We start from the raw sequence: 24,295 nt of genomic DNA, 5'->3' as shown, positions 1-24,295 counted from the left end.
TAGCGGTGTAGTAGCGGTGTAGTAGCGGTGTAGTAGGGGTGTAGTAGGGGTGTAGTAGGGGTGTAGTAGCGGTGTAGTAGCGGTGTAGTAGGGGTGTAGTAGGGGTGTAGTAGCAGTGTGGTAGCGGTGTGGTAGCGGTGTAGTAGCGGTGTAGTAGCGGTGTAGTAGGGGTGTAGTAGCCGTGTGGTAGCGGTGTAGTAGCGGTGTAGTAGCGGTGTAGTAGGGGTGTAGTAGGGGTGTAGTAGCGGTGTAGTAGGGGTGTAGTAGGGGTGTAGTAGGGGTGTAGTAGCGGTGTAGTAGTAGGGGTGTAGTAGCGGTGTGGTAGCGTTGTAGTAGCGGTGTAGTAGCGGTGTAGTAGCGGTGTAGTAGCGTTGTAGTAGGGGTGTAGTAGCGGTGTAGTAGCGGTGTAGTAGGGATGTAGTAGGGATGTAGTAGCAGTGTAGTAGCGGCGCCTGTCCAGTGATTTCCAGCTGGTAGAGGATCTCGCAGGTCCGGGATACACAGAGTTGCTGTAATGATCTCCTATTGGTGGAATTCCTCCATTCTGTGGGACACTCCCAGATGTGACCTGGAATCTCCGGCACGGCGGATCCCTCATTATCTCTATAAATATCCTCCAATCACAATCATTGCGGAGATGATTCACAAATCGCCTTCCTTTCTATGGATTGGATTTCTCAATGGTAACAAAGAATATAAATGGGCGGAGTTTGCAGCGAGATTCGGGGCTCTGCGCCGTTCCACTACGAGACCCGAATCGCATCTTTCCTCCGAGATTCGTCTTCTCGGATCCGAGTCGCTGAAAGATTCCGGATCTTCGGTACCGGAGAGTGAGAAATCGCATGCGAGTCTTGGGAGGGGGAGGGGTTGTTAGAAGATAATAGAGATGTTCTACAGGCCGGCGCTTCTTAGTAATTTGTGTTTTGTGTCTCCAGGATGGCGGAGGAGGTGAAGAGGGAGAAGGAAGGTCTCATCGAGTTCTATTCATCATATCGGGAACTCTTCGAGTTCTTCTGTAATAATACCACCATTCATGGCGCCATCCGGCTGGTGTGTTCCCGAAACAACCGCATGAAAACCGCCTTCTGGTTGGTCCTCTTCCTGGTCACCTTCGGCCTCATGTACTGGCAGTTCGGACTTCTCTTCGGACAATATTTCAGTTACCCGGTGAGCATTAATGTCAACGTCAACTCCGACCGCCTCCTGTTCCCGGCTGTGACCGTGTGCACCTTGAACCCGTACAGGTGAGGCTCCATTTTATTTCTTGGTCCATAGATGAGCCAATGACCCCATAGGTTGTCGCCCATAGGTTGTCGCCCGTAGGTTGTCGCCCACAGGTTGTCGCCCACAGGTTGTCCCCCGTAGGTTGTCCCCGTAGGTTGTCCCCCGTAGGTTGTCCCCCGTAGGTTGTCCCCCATAGGTTGTATGCAGCTAAACGACCTTTCCCCTTTTTTGCGATTCGGCGCTGCGTCGCTTTAACTGACAATTGCGCGGTCGTGCGACGTGGCTCCCAAACAAAATTGGTGTCCTTTTTTCCCCACAAATAGAGCTTTCTTTTGGTGGTATTTGATCACCTCTGCGGTTTTTATTTTTTGCGCTATAAATAAAAATAGAGCGACAATTTTGAAAAAAAAATTCAACATTTTTTACTTTTTTTTTCTATAATAAATATCCCCCAAAATATATAAAAAAAAAACTATTTTTTCCTCAGTTTAGGCCGATACGTATTCTTCTACCTGTTTTTGGTAAAAAAAATCGCAAAAAGCATTTAACGATTGGTTTGCGCAAAAGTTATAGCGTTTGCAAAATAGGGGATAGTTTTATTGCATTTTTATTAATAATTATTTTTTTCCAACGAATGGCGGCGATCAGCTTTTTTTTTTTTTTTTTCGTGACTGCGACATTGCGGCGGACACATCAGACAATTTTGACACATTTTAGGGACCATTGTCATTCATACAGCAAAAAGTGCTATAAAAATGCACTGATTACTGTGAAAATGACAATTGCAGTTCAGGAGTTAACCACAGGGGGCGCTGAAGGGGTTAAGTGTGACCTCATATGTGTTTCTAACTGTAGGGGGGCGGGGCTGGACGTGTGACGTCAGTGATCGTCGTTCCTTATACAGACGATCAGTGAGGCTGCCACAGTGTTTACACTCACCTCTCCCCGTTCTTCAGCTCCGGGGACCGATCGCGGGACACCGGTGGCGATCAGGTCCGCGGGTCCCGCGGCCACGGAGCTTTTTACCGGGTCGGAAGTGCGCACGCGACCCATGGCTGGGCACTTAAAGGGGACTTACCTGTACGTGATTGTGCCCAGCCGTGCCATTCTGCTGATGTATATGTGCAGGAGGCGGTCCTTAAGTGGTTAAAGGAGAAGTCCAGCCTGAGCTTTTTAGGCCGGGCTTCTCCTCTGGAGTGCAATTTGTTTTTCCCTCCTGTGACCCGTTTTTAGTGGAGATCTGAAGTCCGCTGTCATCCGTCGGGGCTGAGTGTCATCCTGGTGGATCCCGACTTCCAAGTTGGGATCCACCAGCTGCCTTGATTGATGGCCGTCTCAGCGAGCCGCTCCCCCCGCCCCTCCACCGATCGGAAGCAGAGGAAAGACGCCGACTCACAGTCAGCAGCTTTCCTCTCTGGGATCTGTGAGAACTGAGCGATCAGAGATGTTCAGTTGCTCAGTTATCGGTGCAGAGACGCCGGGGGACAGATGATCCATCCACCGAGGGAAGTAGGAATCCAAAAAAAAAGTAAACCCCATACTTCTCTTCTAAGGAACTCAACAGGTAGGTTGTTCTCTGGCGGGTAGGTTGTTCTCTGGCAGGTAGGTTGTTCTTCGGCGGGTAGGTTGTTCTCTGGCGGGTAGGTTGTTCTTCGGCGGGTAGGTTGTTCTCTGGCGGGTAGGTTGTTCTTCGGCGGGTAGGTTGTTCTCTGGCGGGTAGGTTGTTCTCTGGCGGGTAGGTTGTTCTCTGGCGGGTAGGTTGTTCTTCGGCGGGTAGGTTGTTCTCTGGCGGGTAGGTTGTTCTCTGGCGGGTAGGTTGTTCTCTGGCGGGTAGGTTGTTCTTCGGCGGGTAGGTTGTTCTCTGGCGGGTAGGTTGTTCTCTGGCGGGTAGGTTGTTCTTCGGCGGGTAGGTTGTTCTCTGGCGGGTAGGTTGTTCTTCGGCGGGTAGGTTGTTCTCTGGCGGGTAGGTAGTTCTTTGTAGATCTTGGAGAACTCAGCACAGATCTTCTGTGGATGTCGACCGCCTCCAATCCTTCATCCCAGACAGACTCCATGATGGAGAGATCAGGGCTCTGTGGGGGCCAAATGATCACTTCCAGGACTCCTCCTTTATACTGAAGATAGTTCCTAATGACATTGGCTGGATGTTTGGGGGTAGCAAATGAGACACATCAGGCTTTCTTCCCTTCCACATCGGAAGATGTCCAGCACAGAACTGGAGGAAACCAGTGGGATCCAGGTACCCCATCTACTGTCTGGAGAAGTCTGGTGGGACCAAGGTACCCCATCTACTGTCTGGAGGAAACCAGTGGGACCCAGGTACCCCCATCTACTGTCTGGAGGAAACCAGTGGGACCCAGGTACCCCCATCTACTGTCTGGAGGAAACCAGTGGGACCAAGGTACCCCATCTACTGTCTGGAGGAAACCAGTGGGACCCAGGTACCCCCATCTACTGTCTGGAGGAAACCAGTGGGACCCAGGTACCCCATCTACTGCCTGGAGAAAACCAGTGGGACCCAGGTACCCCCATCTACTGTCTGGAGGAAACCAGTGGGACCCAGGTACCCCCATCTACTGCCTGGAGGAAACCAGTGGGACCCAGGTACCCCATCTACTGCCTGGAGGAAACCAGTGGGACCCAGGTACCCCCATCTACTGTCTGGAGGAAACCAGTGGGACCCAGGTACCCCATCTACTGCCTGGAGGAAACCAGTGGGACCCAGGTACCCCATCTACTGCCTGGAGGAAACCAGTGGGACCCAGGTACCCCCATCTACTGTCTGGAGGAAACCAGTGGGACCCAGGTACCCCATCTACTGCCTGGAGAAGTCTGATGGGACCCAGGTACCCCCATCTACTGCCTGGAGAAGTCTGGTGGGACCAAGGTACCCCATCTACTGTCTGGAGGAAACCAGTGGGACCCAGGTACCCCCATCTACTGTCTGGAGGAAACCAGTGGGACCCAGGTACCCCATCTACTGTCTGGAGGAAACCAGTGGGACCCAGGTACCCCATCTACTGTGGAGGAAACCAGTGGGACCCAGGTACCCCCATCTACTGTCTGGAGGAAACCAGTGGGACCCAGGTACCCCATCTACTGTCTGGAGGAAACCAGTGGGACCCAGGTACCCCCATCTACTGCCTGGAGGAAACCAGTGGGACCCAGGTACCCCATCTACTGCCTGGAGAAGTCTGATGGGACCCAGGTACCCCCATCTACTGCCTGGAGAAGCCAGGTGGGACCAAGGTACCCCATCTACTGTCTGGAGGAAACCAGTGGGACCCAGGTACCCCCATCTACTGTCTGGAGGAAACCAGTGGGACCCAGGTACCCCATCTATTGTCTGGAGGAAACCAGTGGGACCCAGGTACCCCATCTACTGTCTGGAGGAAACCAGTGGGACCCAGGTACCCCCATCTACTGCCTGGAGGAAACCAGTGGGACCCAGGTACCCCCATCTACTGTCTGGAGGAAACCAGTGGGACCCAGGTACCCCCATCTACTGTCTGGAGGAAACCAGTGGGACCCAGGTACCCCCATCTACTGTCTGGAGGAAACCAGTGGGACCCAGGTACCCCCATCTACTGTCTGGAGGAAACCAGTGGGACCAAGGTACCCCATCTACTGTCTGGAGGAAACCAGTGGGACCCAGGTACCCCCATCTACTGTCTGGAGGAAACCAGTGGGACCCAGGTACCCCATCTACTGCCTGGAGAAAACCAGTGGGACCCAGGTACCCCCATCTACTGTCTGGAGGAAACCAGTGGGACCCAGGTACCCCCATCTACTGCCTGGAGGAAACCAGTGGGACCCAGGTACCCCATCTACTGCCTGGAGAAAACCAGTGGGACCCAGGTACCCCCATCTACTGTCTGGAGGAAACCAGTGGGACCCAGGTACCCCATCTACTGCCTGGAGGAAACCAGTGGGACCCAGGTACCCCATCTACTGCCTGGAGAAAACCAGTGGGACCCAGGTACCCCCATCTACTGTCTGGAGGAAACCAGTGGGACCCAGGTACCCCATCTACTGCCTGGAGAAGTCTGATGGGACCCAGGTACCCCCATCTACTGCCTGGAGAAGTCTGGTGGGACCAAGGTACCCCATCTACTGTCTGGAGGAAACCAGTGGGACCCAGGTACCCCCATCTACTGTCTGGAGGAAACCAGTGGGACCCAGGTACCCCATCTACTGTCTGGAGGAAACCAGTGGGACCCAGGTACCCCATCTACTGTGGAGGAAACCAGTGGGACCCAGGTACCCCCATCTACTGTCTGGAGGAAACCAGTGGGACCCAGGTACCCCATCTACTGTCTGGAGGAAACCAGTGGGACCCAGGTACCCCCATCTACTGCCTGGAGGAAACCAGTGGGACCCAGGTACCCCATCTACTGCCTGGAGAAGTCTGATGGGACCCAGGTACCCCCATCTACTGCCTGGAGAAGTCTGGTGGGACCAAGGTACCCCATCTACTGTCTGGAGGAAACCAGTGGGACCCAGGTACCCCCATCTACTGTCTGGAGGAAACCAGTGGGACCCAGGTACCCCATCTATTGTCTGGAGGAAACCAGTGGGACCCAGGTACCCCATCTACTGTCTGGAGGAAACCAGTGGGACCCAGGTACCCCCATCTACTGCCTGGAGGAAACCAGTGGGACCCAGGTACCCCCATCTACTGTCTGGAGGAAACCAGTGGGACCCAGGTACCCCCATCTACTGTCTGGAGGAAACCAGTGGGACCCAGGTACCCCCATCTACTGCCTGGAGGAAACCAGTGGGACCCAGGTACCCCATCTACTGCCTGGAGAAGTCTGATGGGACCCAGGTACCCCCATCTACTGCCTGGAGAAGTCTGATGGGACCCAGGTACCCCATCTACTGCCTGGAGAAGTCTGATGGGACCCAGGTACCCCCATCTACTGCCTGGAGATGTCTGGTGGGACCCAGGTACCCCCATCTACTGTCTGGAGGAAACCAGTGGGATCCAGGTACCCCATCTACTGTCTGGAGAAGTCTGGTGGGACCAAGGTACCCCATCTACTGTCTGGAGGAAACCAGTGGGATCCTGGTACCCCATCTACTGTCTGGAGGAAACCAGTGGGACCCAGGTACCCCCATCTACTGTCTGGAGGAAACCAGTGGGATCCAGGTACCCCATCTACTGTCTGGAGAAAAACCAGTGGGACCCAGGTACCCCCATCTACTGCCTGGAGGAAACCAGTGGGACCCAGGTACCCCATCTACTGCCTGGAGAAGTCTGATGGGACCCAGGTACCCCATCTACTGCCTGGAGAAGTCTGATGGGACCCAGGTACCCCATCTACTGCCTGGAGAAGTCTGATGGGACCCAGGTACCCCATCTACTGTCTGGAGAAATCTGATGGGACCCAGGTACCCCCATCTACTGCCTGGAGATGTCTGGTGGGACCCAGGTACCCCATCTACTGTCTGGAGGAAACCAGTGGGATCCTGGTACCCCATCTACTGTCTGGAGGAAACCAGTGGGACCCAGGTACCCCCATCTACTGTCTGGAGGAAACCAGTGGGATCCAGGTACCCCATCTACTGTCTGGAGAAAAACCAGTGGGACCCAGGTACCCCCATCTACTGTCTGGAGGAAACCAGTGGGACCCAGGTACCCCCATCTACTGTCTGGAGGAAACCAGTGGGACCCAGGTACCCCCATCTACTGTCTGGAGAAAACCAGTGGGACCCAGGTACCCCCATCTACTGTCTGGAGGAAACCAGTGGGACCCAGGTACCCCCATCTACTGTCCAGAGAAGTCTGGAGGAAACCAGTTGGACCCAGGTACCCCCATCTACTGTCTGGAGAAGTCTGGAGGAAACCAGTGGGACCCAGGTACCCCATCTACTGTCCAGAGAAGTCTGGAGGAAACCAGTGGGACCTAGGTACCCCCATCTACTGTCCAGAGAAGTCTGGAGGAAACCAGTGGGACCCAGGTACCCCCATCTACTGTCTGGAGGAAACCAGTGGGACCCAGGTACCCCCATCTACTGCCTGGAGGAAACCAGTGGGACCCAGGTACCCCATCTACTGCCTGGAGAAGTCTGATGGGACCCAGGTACCCCCATCTACTGCCTGGAGAAGTCTGGTGGGACCAAGGTACCCCATCTACTGTCTGGAGGAAACCAGTGGGACCCAGGTACCCCCATCTACTGTCTGGAGGAAACCAGTGGGACCCAGGTACCCCATCTACTGTCTGGAGGAAACCAGTGGGACCCAGGTACCCCCATCTACTGTCTGGAGGAAACCAGTGGGACCCAGGTACCCCATCTACTGCCTGGAGAAGTCTGATGGGACCCAGGTACCCCCATCTACTGCCTGGAGAAGTCTGATGGGACCCAGGTACCCCATCTACTGCCTGGAGTAAACCAGTGGGACCCAGGTACCCCCATCTACTGCCTGGAGAAGTCTGATGGGACCCAGGTACCCCCATCTACTGTCTGATGGGACCCAGGTACCCCCATCTACTGTCTGGAGGAAACCAGTGGGACCCAGGTACCCCATCTACTGTCTGGAGGAAACCAGTGGGACCCAGGTACCCCCATCTACTGTCTGGAGGAAACCAGTGGGACCCAGGTACCCCCATCTACTGTCTGGAGGAAACCAGTGGGACCCAGGTACCCCCATCTACTGTCTGGAGGAAACCAGTGGGACCCAGGTACCCCCATCTACTGTCTGGAGGAAACCAGTGGGATCCAGGTACCCCCATCTACTGTCCAGAGAAGTCTGGAGGAAACCAGTGGGACCCAGGTACCCCCATCTACTGTCCAGAGAAGTCTGGAGGAAACCAGTGGGACCCAGGTACCCCCATCTACTGTCCAGAGAAGTCTGGAGGAAACCAGTTGGACCCAGGTACCCCCATCTACTGTGCAGAGAAGTCTGGAGGAAACCAGTGGGACCCAGGTACACCCATCTACTGTCTGGAGGAAACCAGTGAGACCCAGGTACACCCATCTACTGTCTGGAGGAAACCAGTGAGACCCAGGTACCCCCATCTACTGTCCAGAGAAGTCTGGAGGAAACCAGTGGGATCCAGGTACCCCATCTACTGCCTGGAGGAAACCAGTGAGACCCAGGTACCCCCATCTACTGTCTGGAGGAAACCAGTGGGACCCAGGTACCCCATCTACTGTCTGGAGGAAACCAGTGGGACCCAGGTACCCCCATCTACTGTCTGGAGGAAACCAGTGGGACCCAGGTACCCCCATCTACTGTCTGGAGGAAACCAGTGGGACCCAGGTACCCCCATCTACTGTCTGGAGGAAACCAGTGGGACCCAGGTACCCCCATCTACTGTCTGGAGGAAATCAGTGGGACCCAGGTACCCCCATCTACTCTCTGGAGGAAATCAGTGGGACCCAGGTACCCCCATCTACTGTCTGGAGGAAACCAGTGGGACCCAGGTACCCCCATCTACTGTCTGGAGGAAACCAGTGGGATCCAGGTACCCCCATCTACTGTCCAGAGAAGTCTGGAGGAAACCAGTGAGACCCAGGTACCCCCATCTACTGTCTGGAGGAAACCAGTGGGATCCAAGTACCCCCATCTACTGTCCAGAGAAGTCTGGAGGAAACCAGTGGGACCCAGGTACCCCCATCTACTGTCTGGAGAAGTCTGGAGGAAACCAGTGGGACCCAGGTACCCCATCTACTGTCCAGAGAAGTCTGGAGGAAACCAGTGGGACCCAGGTACACCCATCTACTGTCTGGAGGAAACCAGTGAGACCCAGGTACCCCCATCTACTGTCTGGAGGAAACCAGTGGGATCCAGGTACCCCCATCTACTGTCCAGAGAAGTCTGGAGGAAACCAGTGGGATCCAGGTACCCCATCTACTGCCTGGAGGAAACCAGTGAGACCCAGGTACCCCCATCTACTGCCTGGAGGAAACCAGTGGGATCCAGGTACCCCATCTACTGTCTGGAGGAAACCAGTGGGACCCAGGTACCCCCATCTACTGTCTGGAGGAAACCAGTGGGACCCAGGTACCCCCATCTACTGTCTGGAGGAAACCAGTGGGACCCAGGTACCCCCATCTACTGTCTGGAGGAAACCAGTGGGACCCAGGTACCCCATCTACTGCCTGGAGAAGTCTGATGGGACCCAGGTACCCCCATCTACTGCCTGGAGAAGTCTGATGGGACCCAGGTACCCCATCTACTGCCTGGAGTAAACCAGTGGGACCCAGGTACCCCCATCTACTGCCTGGAGAAGTCTGATGGGACCCAGGTACCCCATCTACTGTCTGGAGGAAACCAGTGGGACCCAGGTACCCCCATCTACTGTCTGGAGGAAACCAGTGGGACCCAGGTACCCCCATCTACTGTCTGGAGGAAACCAGTGGGACCCAGGTACCCCCATCTACTGTCTGGAGGAAACCAGTGGGACCCAGGTACCCCCATCTACTGTCTGGAGGAAACCAGTGGGACCCAGGTACCCCCATCTACTGTCTGGAGGAAACCAGTGGGACCCAGGTACCCCCATCTACTGTCTGGAGGAAACCAGTGGGACCCAGGTACCCCCATCTACTGTCTGGAGGAAACCAGTGGGATCCAGGTACCCCCATCTACTGTCCAGAGAAGTCTGGAGGAAACCAGTGGGACCCAGGTACCCCCATCTACTGTCCAGAGAAGTCTGGAGGAAACCAGTGGGACCCAGGTACCCCCATCTACTGTCCAGAGAAGTCTGGAGGAAACCAGTTGGACCCAGGTACCCCCATCTACTGTCTGGAGAAGTCTGGAGGAAACCAGTGGGACCCAGGTACCCCATCTACTGTCCAGAGAAGTCTGGAGGAAACCAGTGGGACCCAGGTACACCCATCTACTGTCTGGAGGAAACCAGTGAGACTCAGGTACACCCATCTACTGTCTGGAGGAAACCAGTGAGACCCAGGTACCCCCATCTACTGTCTGGAGGAAACCAGTGGGATCCAGGTACCCCCATCTACTGTCCAGAGAAGTCTGGAGGAAACCAGTGGGATCCAGGTACCCCATCTACTGCCTGGAGGAAACCAGTGAGACCCAGGTACCCCCATCTACTGTCTGGAGGAAACCAGTGGGACCCAGGTACCCCATCTACTGTCTGGAGGAAACCAGTGGGACCCAGGTACCCCCATCTACTGTCTGGAGGAAACCAGTGGGACCCAGGTACCCCCATCTACTGTCTGGAGGAAACCAGTGGGACCCAGGTACCCCCATCTACTGTCTGGAGGAAACCAGTGGGACCCAGGTACCCCATCTACTGTCTGGAGGAAACCAGTGAGACCCAGGTACCCCCATCTACTGTCTGGAGGAAACCAGTGGGATCCAAGTACCCCCATCTACTGTCCAGAGAAGTCTGGAGGAAACCAGTGGGACCCAGGTACCCCCATCTACTGTCTGGAGAAGTCTGGAGGAAACCAGTGGGACCCAGGTACCCCATCTACTGTCCAGAGAAGTCTGGAGGAAACCAGTGGGATCCAGGTACCCCATCTACTGCCTGGAGGAAACCAGTGAGACCCAGGTACCCCCATCTACTGCCTGGAGGAAACCAGTGGGATCCAGGTACCCCATCTACTGTCTGGAGGAAACCAGTGGGACCCAGGTACCCCCATCTACTGTCTGGAGGAAACCAGTGGGACCCAGGTACCCCCATCTACTGTCTGGAGGAAACCAGTGGGACCCAGGTACCCCCATCTACTGTCTGGAGGAAACCAGTGGGACCCAGGTACCCCATCTACTGTCTGGAGGAAACCAGTGAGACCCAGGTACCCCCATCTACTGTCTGGAGGAAACCAGTGGGACCCAGGTACCCCCATCTACTGTCTGGAGGAAACCAGTGGGACCCAGGTACCCCCATCTACTGTCTGGAGGAAACCAGTGGGACCCAGGTACCCCCATCTACTGTCTGGAGGAAACCAGTGGGACCCAGGTACCCCCATCTACTGTCTGGAGGAAACCAGTGGGACCCAGGTACCCCCATCTACTGTCTGGAGGAAACCAGTGGGACCCAGGTACCCCCATCTACTGTCTGGAGGAAACCAGTGGGACCCAGGTACCCCCATCTACTGTCTGGAGGAAACCAGTGGGACCCAGGTACCCCCATCTACTGTCTGGAGGAAACCAGTGGGACCCAGGTACCCCATCTACTGTCTGGAGGAAACCAGTGGGACCCAGGTACCCCATCTACTGTCTGGAGGAAACCAGTGGGACCCAGGTACCCCATCTACTGTCTGAAGGAAACCAGTGGGACCCAGGTACCCCATCTACTGTCTGGAGGAAACCAGTGGGACCCAGGTACCCCATCTACTGTCTGGAGGAAACCAGTGAGACCCAGGTACCCCCATCTACTGTCTGGAGGAAACCAGTGGGATCCAGGTACCCCCATCTACTGTCCAGAGAAGTCTGGAGGAAACCAGTGGGACATAGGTACCCCCATCTACTGTCCAGAGAAGTCTGGAGGAAACCAGTGGGACCCAGGTACACCCATCTACTGTCCAGAGAAGTCTGGAGGAAACCAGTGGGACCCAGGTACACCCATCTACTGTCTGGAGAAGTCTGGAGGAAACCAGTGGGACCCAGGTACCCCCATCTACTGTCTGGAGGAAACCAGTGGGACCCAGGTACCCCCATCTACTGTCCAGAGAAGTCTGGAGGAAACCAGTGGGACCTAGGTACCCCCATCTACTGTCCAGAGAAGTCTGGAGGAAACCAGTGGGACCCAGGTACACCCATCTACTGTCTGGAGGAAACCAGTGAGACCCAGGTACCCCCATCTACTGTCTGGAGGAAACCAGTGGGATCCAGGTACCCCCATCTACTGTCCAGAGAAGTCTGGAGGAAACCAGTGGGATCCAGGTACCCCATCTACTGCCTGGAGGAAACCAGTGAGACCCAGGTACCCCCATCTACTGTCTGGAGGAAACCAGTGGGATCCAGGTACCCCATCTACTGTCTGGAGGAAACCAGTGGGACCCAGGTACCCCCATCTACTGTCTGGAGGAAACCATTGGGATCCAGGTACCCCATCTACTGTCTGGAGAAGTGTGGCCAGAAGTGGTCTTTATGGAAGAATTGCGGCCAAAAAGCCTCCTACGTGGAAAGAGACTTGGCCACTCAACTATACAGGAATTGGGGGGCAGAAAATGGCAGCAGGTGATCTGGACTGAGGAGTCACAATGTGAAATATTTGTAGCAGGAGGCAGTTTGTTGAGGAAAGGATGGAAAGTGGTACAATAATGAGTGTCTGCAGCCAACTGTGAAGCATGGTGGATGATCCTTGCAGGTTTGGGGCTGTATTTCTGCAAATGGAGATTTGGTCAGGATGAATGGTGTCCTCAATAGTGAGAAATCCAGGCAGATACCTCATTATGCTATACCATCAGGGAGGTGTGTGCCATAGAACCACCTACCCGCCATAGAACCACCTACCTGCCATAGAACCACCTTCATGCTTCTTTTTTTTCACCACCTGTGTGCAAGTCTACCTAGAAGTTAACTTTTGCCCAGTGATTTATATGAAGATATATTTAAAGCCTTAAAATGTATGTAAAGTCCAAACCTTTTTTGTGTTGTGATTCGGAGATTTAGGGATTCGGAGATTCGGAGATTTAGGGATTGGGGATTCAGGGATTGGGGATGTTTGTTGTTTGGGTTCCATTGAGGCAAATTTCCTATCATGAAGACATAAAAAGAAATGAGAGGAAATCTCCCCAAAGTAGGAAAGTTTCCCTCATTGGTTGTCATAAGAACATGTGACCATGGGAAGATTTCCTTTCATCCTCCATTCTGGTGATAACCGCAATGCCTTCGATTTTCCAAAACTTCACCGGAATTCTCTGTTCTTACAACACTGAGGGGCAAACATTCCACACAGGTTCCTTTCCACCAATGCGACCCCCAAAGTCCTGCGACTGACAGTGGTGCCGCCACCTCTCCGCATAGAGGGAACGGGGGCCACTGAAATCCAAAGGATGTGACTTGTCATGTGACTTGTCATGTGTCTTGTGTCGTGTCGTGTGTCTTGTCATGTGTCTTGTGACTTGTCTTGTGTCTTGTCTTGTGTCTTGTCATGTGTCTTGTGTCTTGTCGTGTGTCTTGTCTTGTGTCTTGTGACTTGTCTTGTGTCTTGTCTTGTGTCTTGTGTCTTGTCTTGTGTCTTGTCATGTGTCTTGTCATGTGTCTTGTCATGTGTCTTGTCATGTGTCTTGTCTTGTGTCTTGTGTCTTGTCTTGTGTCTTGTCTTGTGTCTTGTCTTGTGTCTTGTGTCTTGTCTTGTGTCTTGTCTCTTGTCATGTGTCTTGTCATGTGTCTTGTCATGTGTCTTGTCATGTGTCTTGTCATGTGTCTTGTCTTGTGTCTTGTCATGTGTCTTGTCTTGTGTCTTGTGTCTTGTCTTGTGTCTTGTCTCTTGTCATGTGTCTTGTCATGTGTCTTGTCATGTGTCTTGTCTTGTGTCTTGTCTTGTGTCTTGTCTTGTGTCTTGTGTCTTGTCTTGTGTCTTGTCTCTTGTCATGTGTCTTGTCATGTGTCTTGTCATGTGTCTTGTCATGTGTCTTGTCATGTGTCTTGTCATGTGTCTTGTCTTGTGTCATGTGTCTTGTCTTGTGTCTTGTCATGTGTCTTGTCATGTGTCTTGTCTTGTGTCTTGTCTTGTGTCTTGTCTTGTGTCGTGTCATGTCATGTGTCTTGTCTTGTGTCTTGTCATGTCATGTGTCATGTGTCTTGTGTCTTGTCATGTGTCTTGTCTTGTGTCTTGTCATGTGTCTTGTCTTGTGTCTTGTCTTGTGTCTTGTCTTGTGTCGTGTCATGTCTTGTGTCTTGTCTTGTGTCTTGTCTTGTCATGTGTCATGTGTCTTGTGTCTTGTCTTGTCATGTGTCATGTGTCTTGTGTCTTGTGTCTTGTCATGTCATGTGTCTTGTCATGTGTCTTGTCTTGTGTCTTGTCTTGTCATGTGTCTTGTCTTGTGTCTTGTGTCTTGTCTTGTGTCTTGTCTTGTGTCTTGTCATGTGTCTTGTGTCTTGTCATGTGTCTTGTCATGTGTCTTGTCATGTGTCTTGTCTTGTGTCTTGTCATGTCATGTGTCTTGTCATGTGTCTTGTCATGTGTCTTGTGTCTTGTCATGTGTCTTGTGTCTTGTCATGTGTCTTGTCATGTGTCTTGTCATGTGTCTTGTCTTGTGTCTTGTCTTGTGTCTTGTCATGTGTCTTGTCTTGTGTCTTGTGTCTTGTCATGTGTCTTGTCATGTGTCTTGTGTCTTGTCTTGTGTCTTGTCATGTGTCTTGTGTCTTGTCTTGTGTCTTGTCATGTCATGTGTCTTGTCATGTGTCTTGTGTCTTGTCTTGTGTCTTGTCATGTGTCTTGTGTCTTGTCTTGTGTCATGTGTCTTGTCACGTGTCTTGTCATGTGTCTTGTGTCTTGTCTTGTGTCTTGTCATGTCATGTGTCTTGTCACGTGTCTTGTCATGTGTCTTGTCATGTGACTTTGTGTCTGGAGTCCCACTATTGGAAACGGTTTTATAAAATATTCAAATGACTTTAGTATTTGATTTTTATGATTGAATTTGTTGCTTTCTTCTTATAATATACGATCTTCCTGACTTCGATCTCTCGCCCCCCCTCCCCCCAGGTACCATTCTATCCTGAGTGACTTGGACCAGCTGGACAGAGACACCCAGCAGCTCCTCTTCAGCCTCTATCAGTACAATGTGACCGGGGTCCAAGGCCGCGTTCCCACAAACCGGAGGAGGCGGGAAGCCAAGGATCCGCTTCCATTCCCTCTGGAGAAGATCCCAGCTGAGGAACGTTCCCACAGGGCGCCACGAAGTGTAGATTCCGGGCCCGAGGGGGACACCATGCCAGTCAACCGTCAGAACTGGAACATCGGCTTCAAACTGGTAAGTGACTTTGTACATCAATAATCAATAATAGTCACTGATAAAATAATGAAATGTAAGGAGGAAAGCTGAGATAAAAGGGGACCGGTCACCAGGATTGTCCGCGGTCTATCCCCATTACTGACTTACCATGTTCTCTGTGTGGGGCGGCCATCTTGGTAGAGGCAGAGCTTTGGTTTTCTTATGTCGGTGCCTCCAGCAAGGGGGCACTCTTTACGTCTAGAGGAAAAGAGATTTCATCTCCAAATACGGAACGGATTCTTCACAGTAAGAGGTGTGAATGTGGAACAGACTCCCTCCAAAGGTGGATCAGATCAGAAGATTTCTATAAGAAAGGTCCGGAGTCTTTCCTGAATGTAGAGAATAGAACTGGGGGACCCGGGGAAAATCCGATCGCCTCTCGGGGGATCAGGAAGGAATTTTTCCCTGCTGTAGCAAATTTGGATCTCATGCTCTGCTGGGGTTTTTTGCCTTCCTCTGGATCAGCTGTGACTATAGAATTGTGTATATGGGATTGTACTGTGTTTTTGTGGTTGAACTTGATGGACTTGTGTCTTTTTTTTTAACCTAACTCTAACTATGAGAAGAGTGAGCAGCACAGAAGTGACATCACCAAACCTCATAAAGAGGCTGTAAAGGTTCATTTTTTTATTTTCTGAATCGTTTCCTTTAAGCTTGTGCATTGTGGGTTCACTTACTTTTTCCTTCCATTTCCCTTCTAAAGGTTTTTTTTCCTTGTCTGAATTTCTGACTTCCCCTTCCTCCTCAGTAAGCTGTTCTAAATGACTTTCCACCGTTCGGATGATGGGGGGGAAGCTTACTGAGGAGAAACGTGAAGTGAGAGATTCAGACAAAGAAAAAAAAACATTTAGAAGGGAAATGGAAGGAAAAAGTAAGTGAACCCACAATGCACGAGATTAAAGGAAACGATTTAAAAAATAAAAGATGAACCTTTAAGACCAGCAGAGGAAGCAATGCATTGGATCTCATGGGGTACCCGGCCCCCCCACATTCCAGAAGCTGCACTGCTCATCTTCAGGAGGAACTCCGGACAGAATGTACATATTTGCATACTAGCTCATTATGCCTTTGTCTTGCAGAGTTTTTTTTTTTATTTCCTCTTTAAGGGTCCTTTCACACGGAGCGGACCGTTTTTTGTGTCCGCTCCGTGTGTCCGCCAAAGCTCAGCGGGATCATCCGTCATCCCCCGCTGATCTGTCGGCGGATAGGGCAGTCCCCGCACACTGTTCAGAGACCGCCCTGTCTCTCCTCCGCTCTCCCCTATGGGGAATCGTTCGCAAAAGCGGATCCCGACGGACGCGGATGGTTGCGGACGTAAGCGGATGCTCCATCCGCTAACGGACGCAATCCCATAGGGAACCATTACAAGTCCGTAAACGGAGCGGACGTCTGAAAGGGGCCTAAAGCATTTTTGAGCTTTGGCAGCTTTTTTTTATTTATCAGCCAATAGAGAGAAATCTCATGTGTTGCTGTTCTTCAGCTTTTTCATTCACTTTTATTTATTTTTGTTTTGGGGCCAATTCATTTATTTTATGTATTTATTATTTATTTACTTATCATTATTTATGGAAAGAAAAATCTCCTGGACGGCCGCACTCCATAGAAGAATCTTTATTGATATTGGGAAATGTACATGAAAGATCGAATGTAAGGAAATAATAAAACTTTTATGTCACCATTTTCTACACCTTACATTCGATCTTCCACTATTCATTCTCTATTCCTTGGAATTGGAAAATTATTGTTGTTAATATTTCATTCTAGACAAGGAAACGTCTCGTTCTCTGTGCCGCATCCATACATTTCGAGTCAAAAGAAAGAGATCTCTTCTGATTGGACTTTAAGGCACAGAATTTTTTACCAAGTTTTGAGAAAATATATATCTGAAATTTATTATAAATATACAAGACAAGCGCATAATAAAATATCGTATTTATAATAAATTTCATATATATTTTTTTCAAAACTTGGTAAAAAGAATTCTGGGCCTTTAAAGTCCAATTAGAAGATCTCTTTATTTTGATTTAAAGTGGACGTAAACCTCTTTTTATTGTTCAGTGAAATAAAACCGACTTCCCGATAAAGAACAAAGTCCTTGCTTGAGTGACGGGTTATTTACATATCTCGTGCACTAGCTTGGAGACATGCACAGCTTCTGTAAAGTGCACAATTCACATCCCCCTCCCCCCTCCTCCTCTCCAGCTCTCGCAGGATTGGCTGTCTTTCCTGTGTTTTGATTAAATGTTTTCAAAATATGGGGTGATCCACAGTTCAGTGTAAACAGCCATCAGAATATACATAGAAAGGAAGCGGTGCATGTCTGCAAGCTAGTGCACGAGATATGTAAATAACCTGTCACTCAAGCAAGGACTTTGGTCTTTATCTGGAAGTCTGTTTTATTTCACTGAACAATAAAGAGGATTGCTCAGAGCTGGATTAACCCTTTATGGCAAGACTGGGCACAGATGATAGGAAATCGTATTCTCTACATTGTGACATCCACTTTAATATTTCATTATTTATTATGGATGTACACGGTGGGAGGAGATAAACAATAAAAATAAACATGTCTAATATATATTTATTCGATAATCCTCTTTGGTTTGGTGACCTTCATATTTATCATTGTAATTCCAACTTCCTATCCCCGGTGTCTCCGATCTTTGGGGTTTTCCCTCAAGTTTGATTGTGTGGGCGGGTCTCTCTGAGACCACTTCTGATTGGTTACTAAAACGTTGAAGTTTTGCTGTAAATACCCACGATCAAACTTGAGTTATTCAGCCGTGACTAAGCGACACAACAGGGCGCGAAACGCGTTGGGTGTTCTCCCTGTTCCTCCTTTTACATGAAGTGACTGCATTTGGATTTTATTTCTTCATATCGATAAAGACGCCTTCTATGGAGTGCGGCCGTCCGATCTTTTCCTTTCCTCAGGCTTGTGCAGGGGGCGGCGCCTGGGGGCTCCATTAGGGCGGGGCTCCCGGAACAGATATGAAAGGCTGGAGCGGCAATCCTTGTTTTATTATTATTTGTATTATTATTATTATTATTATTATTATTATTATTATTATTATTATTTTTCTTTTTTTTTTCTTTTGTTAGGTTAGGAGTTAGGGGGTAATTTTAGGGGTTAGGGGGAGGGTTGCCACCTATTCGGCATTCACCCGGACAGTTCAGGTTTGGATTTATGCGTCCGGATTTCAGACTGTCTGAGACCCGGACATATTATTCAGACTGGACTAAGTCTCCCCCTTTTTCTGCCTCTGAGTGAGTACACTAAGGTAAATCGGGGTTCTCAGAGCACCCCTTACATCAGTGTCCCCCTTACATCAGAGTTCCCCTTTACACCTCATCCCCCCCCCCCCCCTCCATCCAATGCTAAAAGGTTTTGCCATTAATTCTACTTTAATCATTTGCTTCACATCCGAGGCAAAAATGAAATCCGCGTCTCAGGGGGCGCCCCCCTGCCAAACACGACCATTTCAGTGAATGGTGCCGCAGTCACCTTGGAAATGCGTGCGATGGGGGCGGCGGGTCGCTACTTGCTTCACCTTCTCACCACCTGACAAACACCCTCTGAAAAGCCTTTCACTATGGATTACATTTCAGAGGGGTGGCAAGGTGAGAGGGAGTCCCTGGGGGCCCCCGGGGGCCCCATTATCGCACATTCTGATTCTCTGTTTCTCCTCCCCGCAGTGTAATAAGACCGGAGGGGATTGCTTCTACCAGACGTACAGCTCGGGGGTGGACGCCGTCCAGGAATGGTATCGCTTCCAGTATATAAATATCCTCGCCCGCGTTCCCAAGGATGCCGATGTCACCACTGAGCAGCTGGAAAACTTTATCCTCGCTTGTCGGTTCAATGAGGAGCATTGCATGCAGACCGGGTGCGTATGACGGAATTATTATTATTAATTATTAGAAAACTGCGATTTCAGATCACGTAAAAATGTCGCAGCTTCGCCTCCCAGCATTCCACTAAAGAGCCGCGCGACCGCAGCCCGATATGAGCCGCCAACATCCATAATATACTGATATACAGAGCAAGAGGCGGGGCATCCAGTGCCCAGGGCAACCATGCCAAACTGAGCCCCGCCCATGCGGAGTAAGGGGTGGGGCTAATGGCAGCACACTGAAACGGATAACATTACACATTCTAATATGGGACTGATAGTAATAGAAATACTTCAGCTTTAGTGTGAGGAGAAAATGTCCGTATTGGGTCTGGTATCTTTGCAGATGGGCAAGCCAACCGGTAACACAGAGAAGGGTAATGGCATTCCGTGCCTGCGTCTCTACATAACAAAGGGTAAAGGTCAGGGGGACAATCGAAGGAGCAGCCAACATGTTTCTAGAGAACTTCCCACTTCATCAGGGCATGAGACTGACAATGTGAATGGGTTGGAGGTGAACTGGACTTTCCATGGGTGCGATAGAAGCACAAGTCTTGTCCACGGCTGGTTTGGCCTCCGGAACCCGATCACCTCCATCCACATCAATACCGGAAGATAAGATTGCAAGGCCAATAGGAAAAAACCTTCCAGGTCCGGCCAATAGGACAACCTTCCAGGTCCGGCCAATGGGATAACCTTGCAGGTGCGGCCAATAGGAAAACCTTCCAGGTCTGGCCAATGGGAAAACCTTCCAGGTCTGGCCAATGGGAAAACCTTCCAGGTCTGGCCAATGGAAAAACCTTCCAGGTCTGGCCAATAGGAAAACCTTCCAGGTCTGGCCAATAGGAAAACCTTCCAGGTCCGGCCAATGGGATAACCTTCCAGGTGCGGCCAATGGGATAACCTTGCAGGTCCGGCCAATGGGATAACCTTGCAGGTCCGGCCAATAGGAAAACCTTGCAGGTGCGGCCAATGGGATAACCTTCCAGGGGCGGCCAATGGGATAACCTTGCAGGTGCGGCCAATGGGATAACCTTGCAGGTGCGGCCAATGGGATAACCTTGCAGGTGCAGCCAATGGGATAACCTTGCAGGTGCGGCCAATGGGATAACCTTGCAGGTGCGGCATAGATTTTCCATAAAGAATTCCCCACTCTGGATGTTCCCCTCCTCCACCTGTGAGATCCGTACGTCTCAGCTTTAGCCCCCTCCGGGAATCGGGGAACGTTTTGTATTCTATGAGCTTTTCTACCCGGAAATTAATCTTTTTCTTTCTCTGAATGCAGAAACTACACACATTTCCACCATCCCATCTACGGAAACTGCTACACCTTCAACCACAACCATTCCGAGAGCAGCACGTGGATCTCCTCCATGCCGGGGATAAAGAACGGTCAGTTCCCTTTCTAGAGCAACAAAGTAACATTGTGAGCGACTTCTCCTGAAGACAATCTCCTGATGATAATGAGGATCTCCAGGAAAATCAATAAATCTCATTGATCTCCTTCCTGGTGATCCGCGCAGCTTCTCCAATAAATGCGATTTCCTGCAGAGGACTATCAATGCTGGAATTGCATCCCCCCCCCCCCCCCCCCCGGGGTGACCGGTCCATGTGGAGATGGGGGCTCCGTTCACAAAGCTATAAAATACCGCCCATGAGTTTTTCAAAATGTTTTATAGCAAAAAAAAAAAAGCTACTAAAATACCGCGTGAGTATTTTACGAAGTCTTGCGGTATTTTAGTACAGAAAACATTTAACGCCTGGCGCTAGTCAGCGTATTTATTAACAATAATAAATGGGCACAAAAAAGTGAGCGGCCGCCCGCGTCCTTCACAGACGAGTCCTCCGCTCCCCGCTGAGCGAAAAATAAAAAAATTCCGGCAATAAAATATTTAGAAATAAAACGTTGTGGGGTCCCCCCCCCCAATACATATCGGGCCCTTCCAGTCTGGTATGGATTTAATTTAAATCAAAATGGCGTGGGTGCCCCCAAAATCCACACCAGACCCTTATCCATGCAAGCAACCCGGCAGGTCAGGAAAGGGAGAGGACGAGCGAGTGCCCCCCTCCTGAACCATACCAGGCCACATGCCCCCGCCCCAAAGCACCTTTTGCCCTATGTTGATGGGGACAGGGGCCTCTTCTCCACAACCCTGGCCGGTGGGGGACTTATCGGAACTGGAAGCCCCCTTCAACAAGGGGGCCCCCAGATCCCACCCCCTATATAAATGAGTATGGGGTACCTAGTACTCATTGACCATAAAAAAGTTTTTGACAAGTCCCCGATGTAGATCCATTGTCAATCACCACGCCCACCACACCACTGGCACGAAAAAAAGAAAGACCCGCTTGTGCTTGAAGGCTCCCGCCATCTTACAAAACTAAGGGACATGCTGGGCTAGTGAGGTCACAAGGGGGTGGGGTCACCTGGGGACATGCCCGAGTGACCCCGCTGTTAAGTTATTTATAAACTGTCAGACAACGGAGCTGTCAGATGGCAGGAGCCTTCAGCACGAGTAGAATTTTATTTTTTTGGTTCACAGACCCCCACAACCACTGGCCAGGGTTGTGGGGAAGAGGCCCTTTTCCCCATCAACATGGAGACGAGGTGCTTTGGGGTGGTAATAGAGCCCCCCTGCCCCAAAGCACCCCTCCATGTTAAGGGCATATGGCCTGGTATGGTTTGGATGGGGGAGGGGGGGGGTGCTCCTCCCACACAGTCCTGTATGGGACCATCCTCCACTGGCTGTACTGTATAGAGCATTGGGGGAGGGGGAGCATTCACAAAAAAGGTAGCTTGTTTTTTTAGACGGCAGCATTACAGGTGGAGCCGTCCTCTCTGATTGGTTACCTGTGCCATCCATTGTAAAGCCCAACTCCACACATCACCAGAATATTTCTACCCCTGGATGGCGTCCCCTCCGAATAGACAGAGTAGTGTTAGAACCCCTGCAAGGTTTTTTCTATCTTGAGCCTTTATCATCTCATTTCACATTTTCTCCTTATTGTATTTATTTGTTTCCAGTTCAAATTTTAAATTCCCTTTTAATTTGAATCATTTGGTTTGTTGAATTTTATTTTGTTTTTGTTGAGATTCGTTACTATTGTGATTTGTAAATTCGGATACTTGAGGCCCCTTTCACACTGGGGCCCCTGCAGAGGCGCTTTGCTGACGGTATAGCCGCGGTGTCCCATTGATTTCAATGTGGAGGAGGGGTAAACACGCCGCTCCAAAGATGCGGCTGGCAGGACTTTTTTTCCCGTCCTGCTAGCGCACGCTCCAGTGTGAGATCCTCGGGGGGCCCCACATCGGAGAGACGGCTGTTTAGGGTCGCTTTGCAGGCGTAATGACGCCTGGAAACCGCTCCAGTGTGAAAGGGGTCTTATGAAAAGTTCATCCGAATTTCGATGCGTAACGAACAATAAGAAGTGTGTGCCGGGCCCCCAGGGGGGAAGGGCAGCCCCCAAATCCTCGGGGGGTCCGGAAAGGCCGTATAACAATGTTGTCCTTTCATGAACAATGTATTTTGCAGACTTTGTGTTTATGACGTTCTGATTGGTCGCACAATAAATCTTTTATCTTTGTAGGTTTGACGCTCGTCCTGCGCACCGAGCAGCACGACTACATCCCGCTCCTGTCCTCCGTTGCCGGGGCGCGGGTCCTGGTTCATGGGCACAACGAGCCGCCCTTCATGGACGATAGTGGCTTTAACATCCAGCCCGGGGTGGAGACCTCCATTGGCATGAGAAAGGTAGAGAACCAATCAGAATGCAATGTGCGATTGTCAAGCTTTGATGGTCTCCGGCCCTCCAGTTGTTCAGGAACTACAATTCCCATCATCCCTGTGAACCTCATGGGATGTGTAGTTCTGCAGCAGCTGGAGGGCCGTAGTTTGGAGACCCCTGGTCAGCATTCTGGGTATGGATTCCATGGTTCTGATTTGTGAAGTTGGGTCTGTAAGAGAAATCAGAGGTTTGCCGATGGCCCCTCCCCCATCTAATAATGGGCCGGTCCACATCCACATACAATGCTATTGGCTCAGAGAGCTACAAGGGTGTCGCTGACAACCTCTTCATCCAATCCAGGAAGTGTCCCCCATTGGCCTCCCTTCTCCTTCCCGGCCCACCAGAGTCATCAGACTTGTCCTGTTACAGGGAGGTCTCAGGATTGTCCGTCATCTGGAGTCCCCACAACGTCCAATCACAGAGCGGCCCTCTAACACTCATCACAGAGCGGCCCTCTAACACTCATCACAGAGCGGCCCTCTAACACTCATCACAGAGCGTCCCTCTAACACTCATCACAGAGCGGCCCTCTAACACTCATCACAGAGCGGCCCTCTAACACTCATCACAGAGCGGCCCTCTAACACTCATCACAGAGCGTCCCTCTAACACTCCTCACAGAGCGGCCCTCTAACACTCATCACAGAGCGTCCCTCTAACACTCATCACAGAGCGTCCCTCTAACACCCATCACAGAGCGGCCCTCTAACACTCATCACAGAGCGTCCCTCTAACACTCATCACAGAGCGGCCCTCTAACACTCATCACAGAGCGTCCCTCTAACACTCATCACAGAGCGTCCCTCTAACACTCCTCACAGAGCGTCCCTCTAACACTCCTCACAGAGCGTCCCTCTAACACTCATCACAGAGCGTCCCTCTAACACTCATCACAGAGCGTCCCTCTAACACTCATCACAGAGCGTCCCTCTAACACTCATCACAGAGCGTCCCTCTAACACTCATCACAGAGCGTCCCTCTAACACTCATCACAGAGCGTCCCTCTAACACTCATCACAGAGCGGCTCTCTAACACTCATCACAGAGCGTCCCTCTAACACTCATCACAGAGCGTCCCTCTAACACTCATCACAGAGCGTCCCTCTAACACTCATCACAGAGCGTCCCTCTAACACTCATCACAGAGCGTCCCTCTAACACTCATCACAGAGCGGCCCTCTAACACTCATCACAGAGCGTCCCTCTAACACTCATCACAGAGCGTCCCTCTAACACTCATCACAGAGCGTCCCTCTAACACTCATCACAGAGCGTCCCTCTAACACTCATCACAGAGCGTCCCTCTAACACTCATCACAGAGCGTCCCTCTAACACTCATCACAGAGCGTCCCTCTAACACTCATCACAGAGCGACCCTCTAACACTCATCACAGAGCGTCCCTCTAACTCTCATCACAGAGCGTCCCTCTAACACTCATCACAGAGCGTCCCTCTAACACTCATCACAGA

General features: G+C 51.2%; 1 protein-coding gene across 1 annotated transcript; it reads left to right on the top strand.

The window, feature by feature from the left end:
• Positions 1 to 891: 891 nt before the first annotated feature.
• LOC120922737 (amiloride-sensitive sodium channel subunit alpha-like) lies at positions 892 to 22,888 on the top strand (the record flags this gene model as incomplete). Its single annotated transcript, XM_040334778.1, has 5 exons — positions 892 to 1,244; positions 14,856 to 15,123; positions 18,841 to 19,031; positions 20,323 to 20,429; positions 22,626 to 22,888. Coding segments are annotated over exons 1-5 (1,137 nt in total), but the record flags the coding sequence as incomplete, so codon positions are not given.
• Between the last annotated feature and the right edge of the window lie 1,407 nt (positions 22,889 to 24,295).

Source organism: Rana temporaria, unplaced genomic scaffold, assembly GCF_905171775.1.
Source record: "Rana temporaria unplaced genomic scaffold, aRanTem1.1, whole genome shotgun sequence".
Lineage (NCBI taxonomy): Eukaryota > Metazoa > Chordata > Amphibia > Anura > Ranidae > Rana > Rana temporaria.
This window is presented reverse-complemented; position numbering and strand designations above follow the sequence as displayed.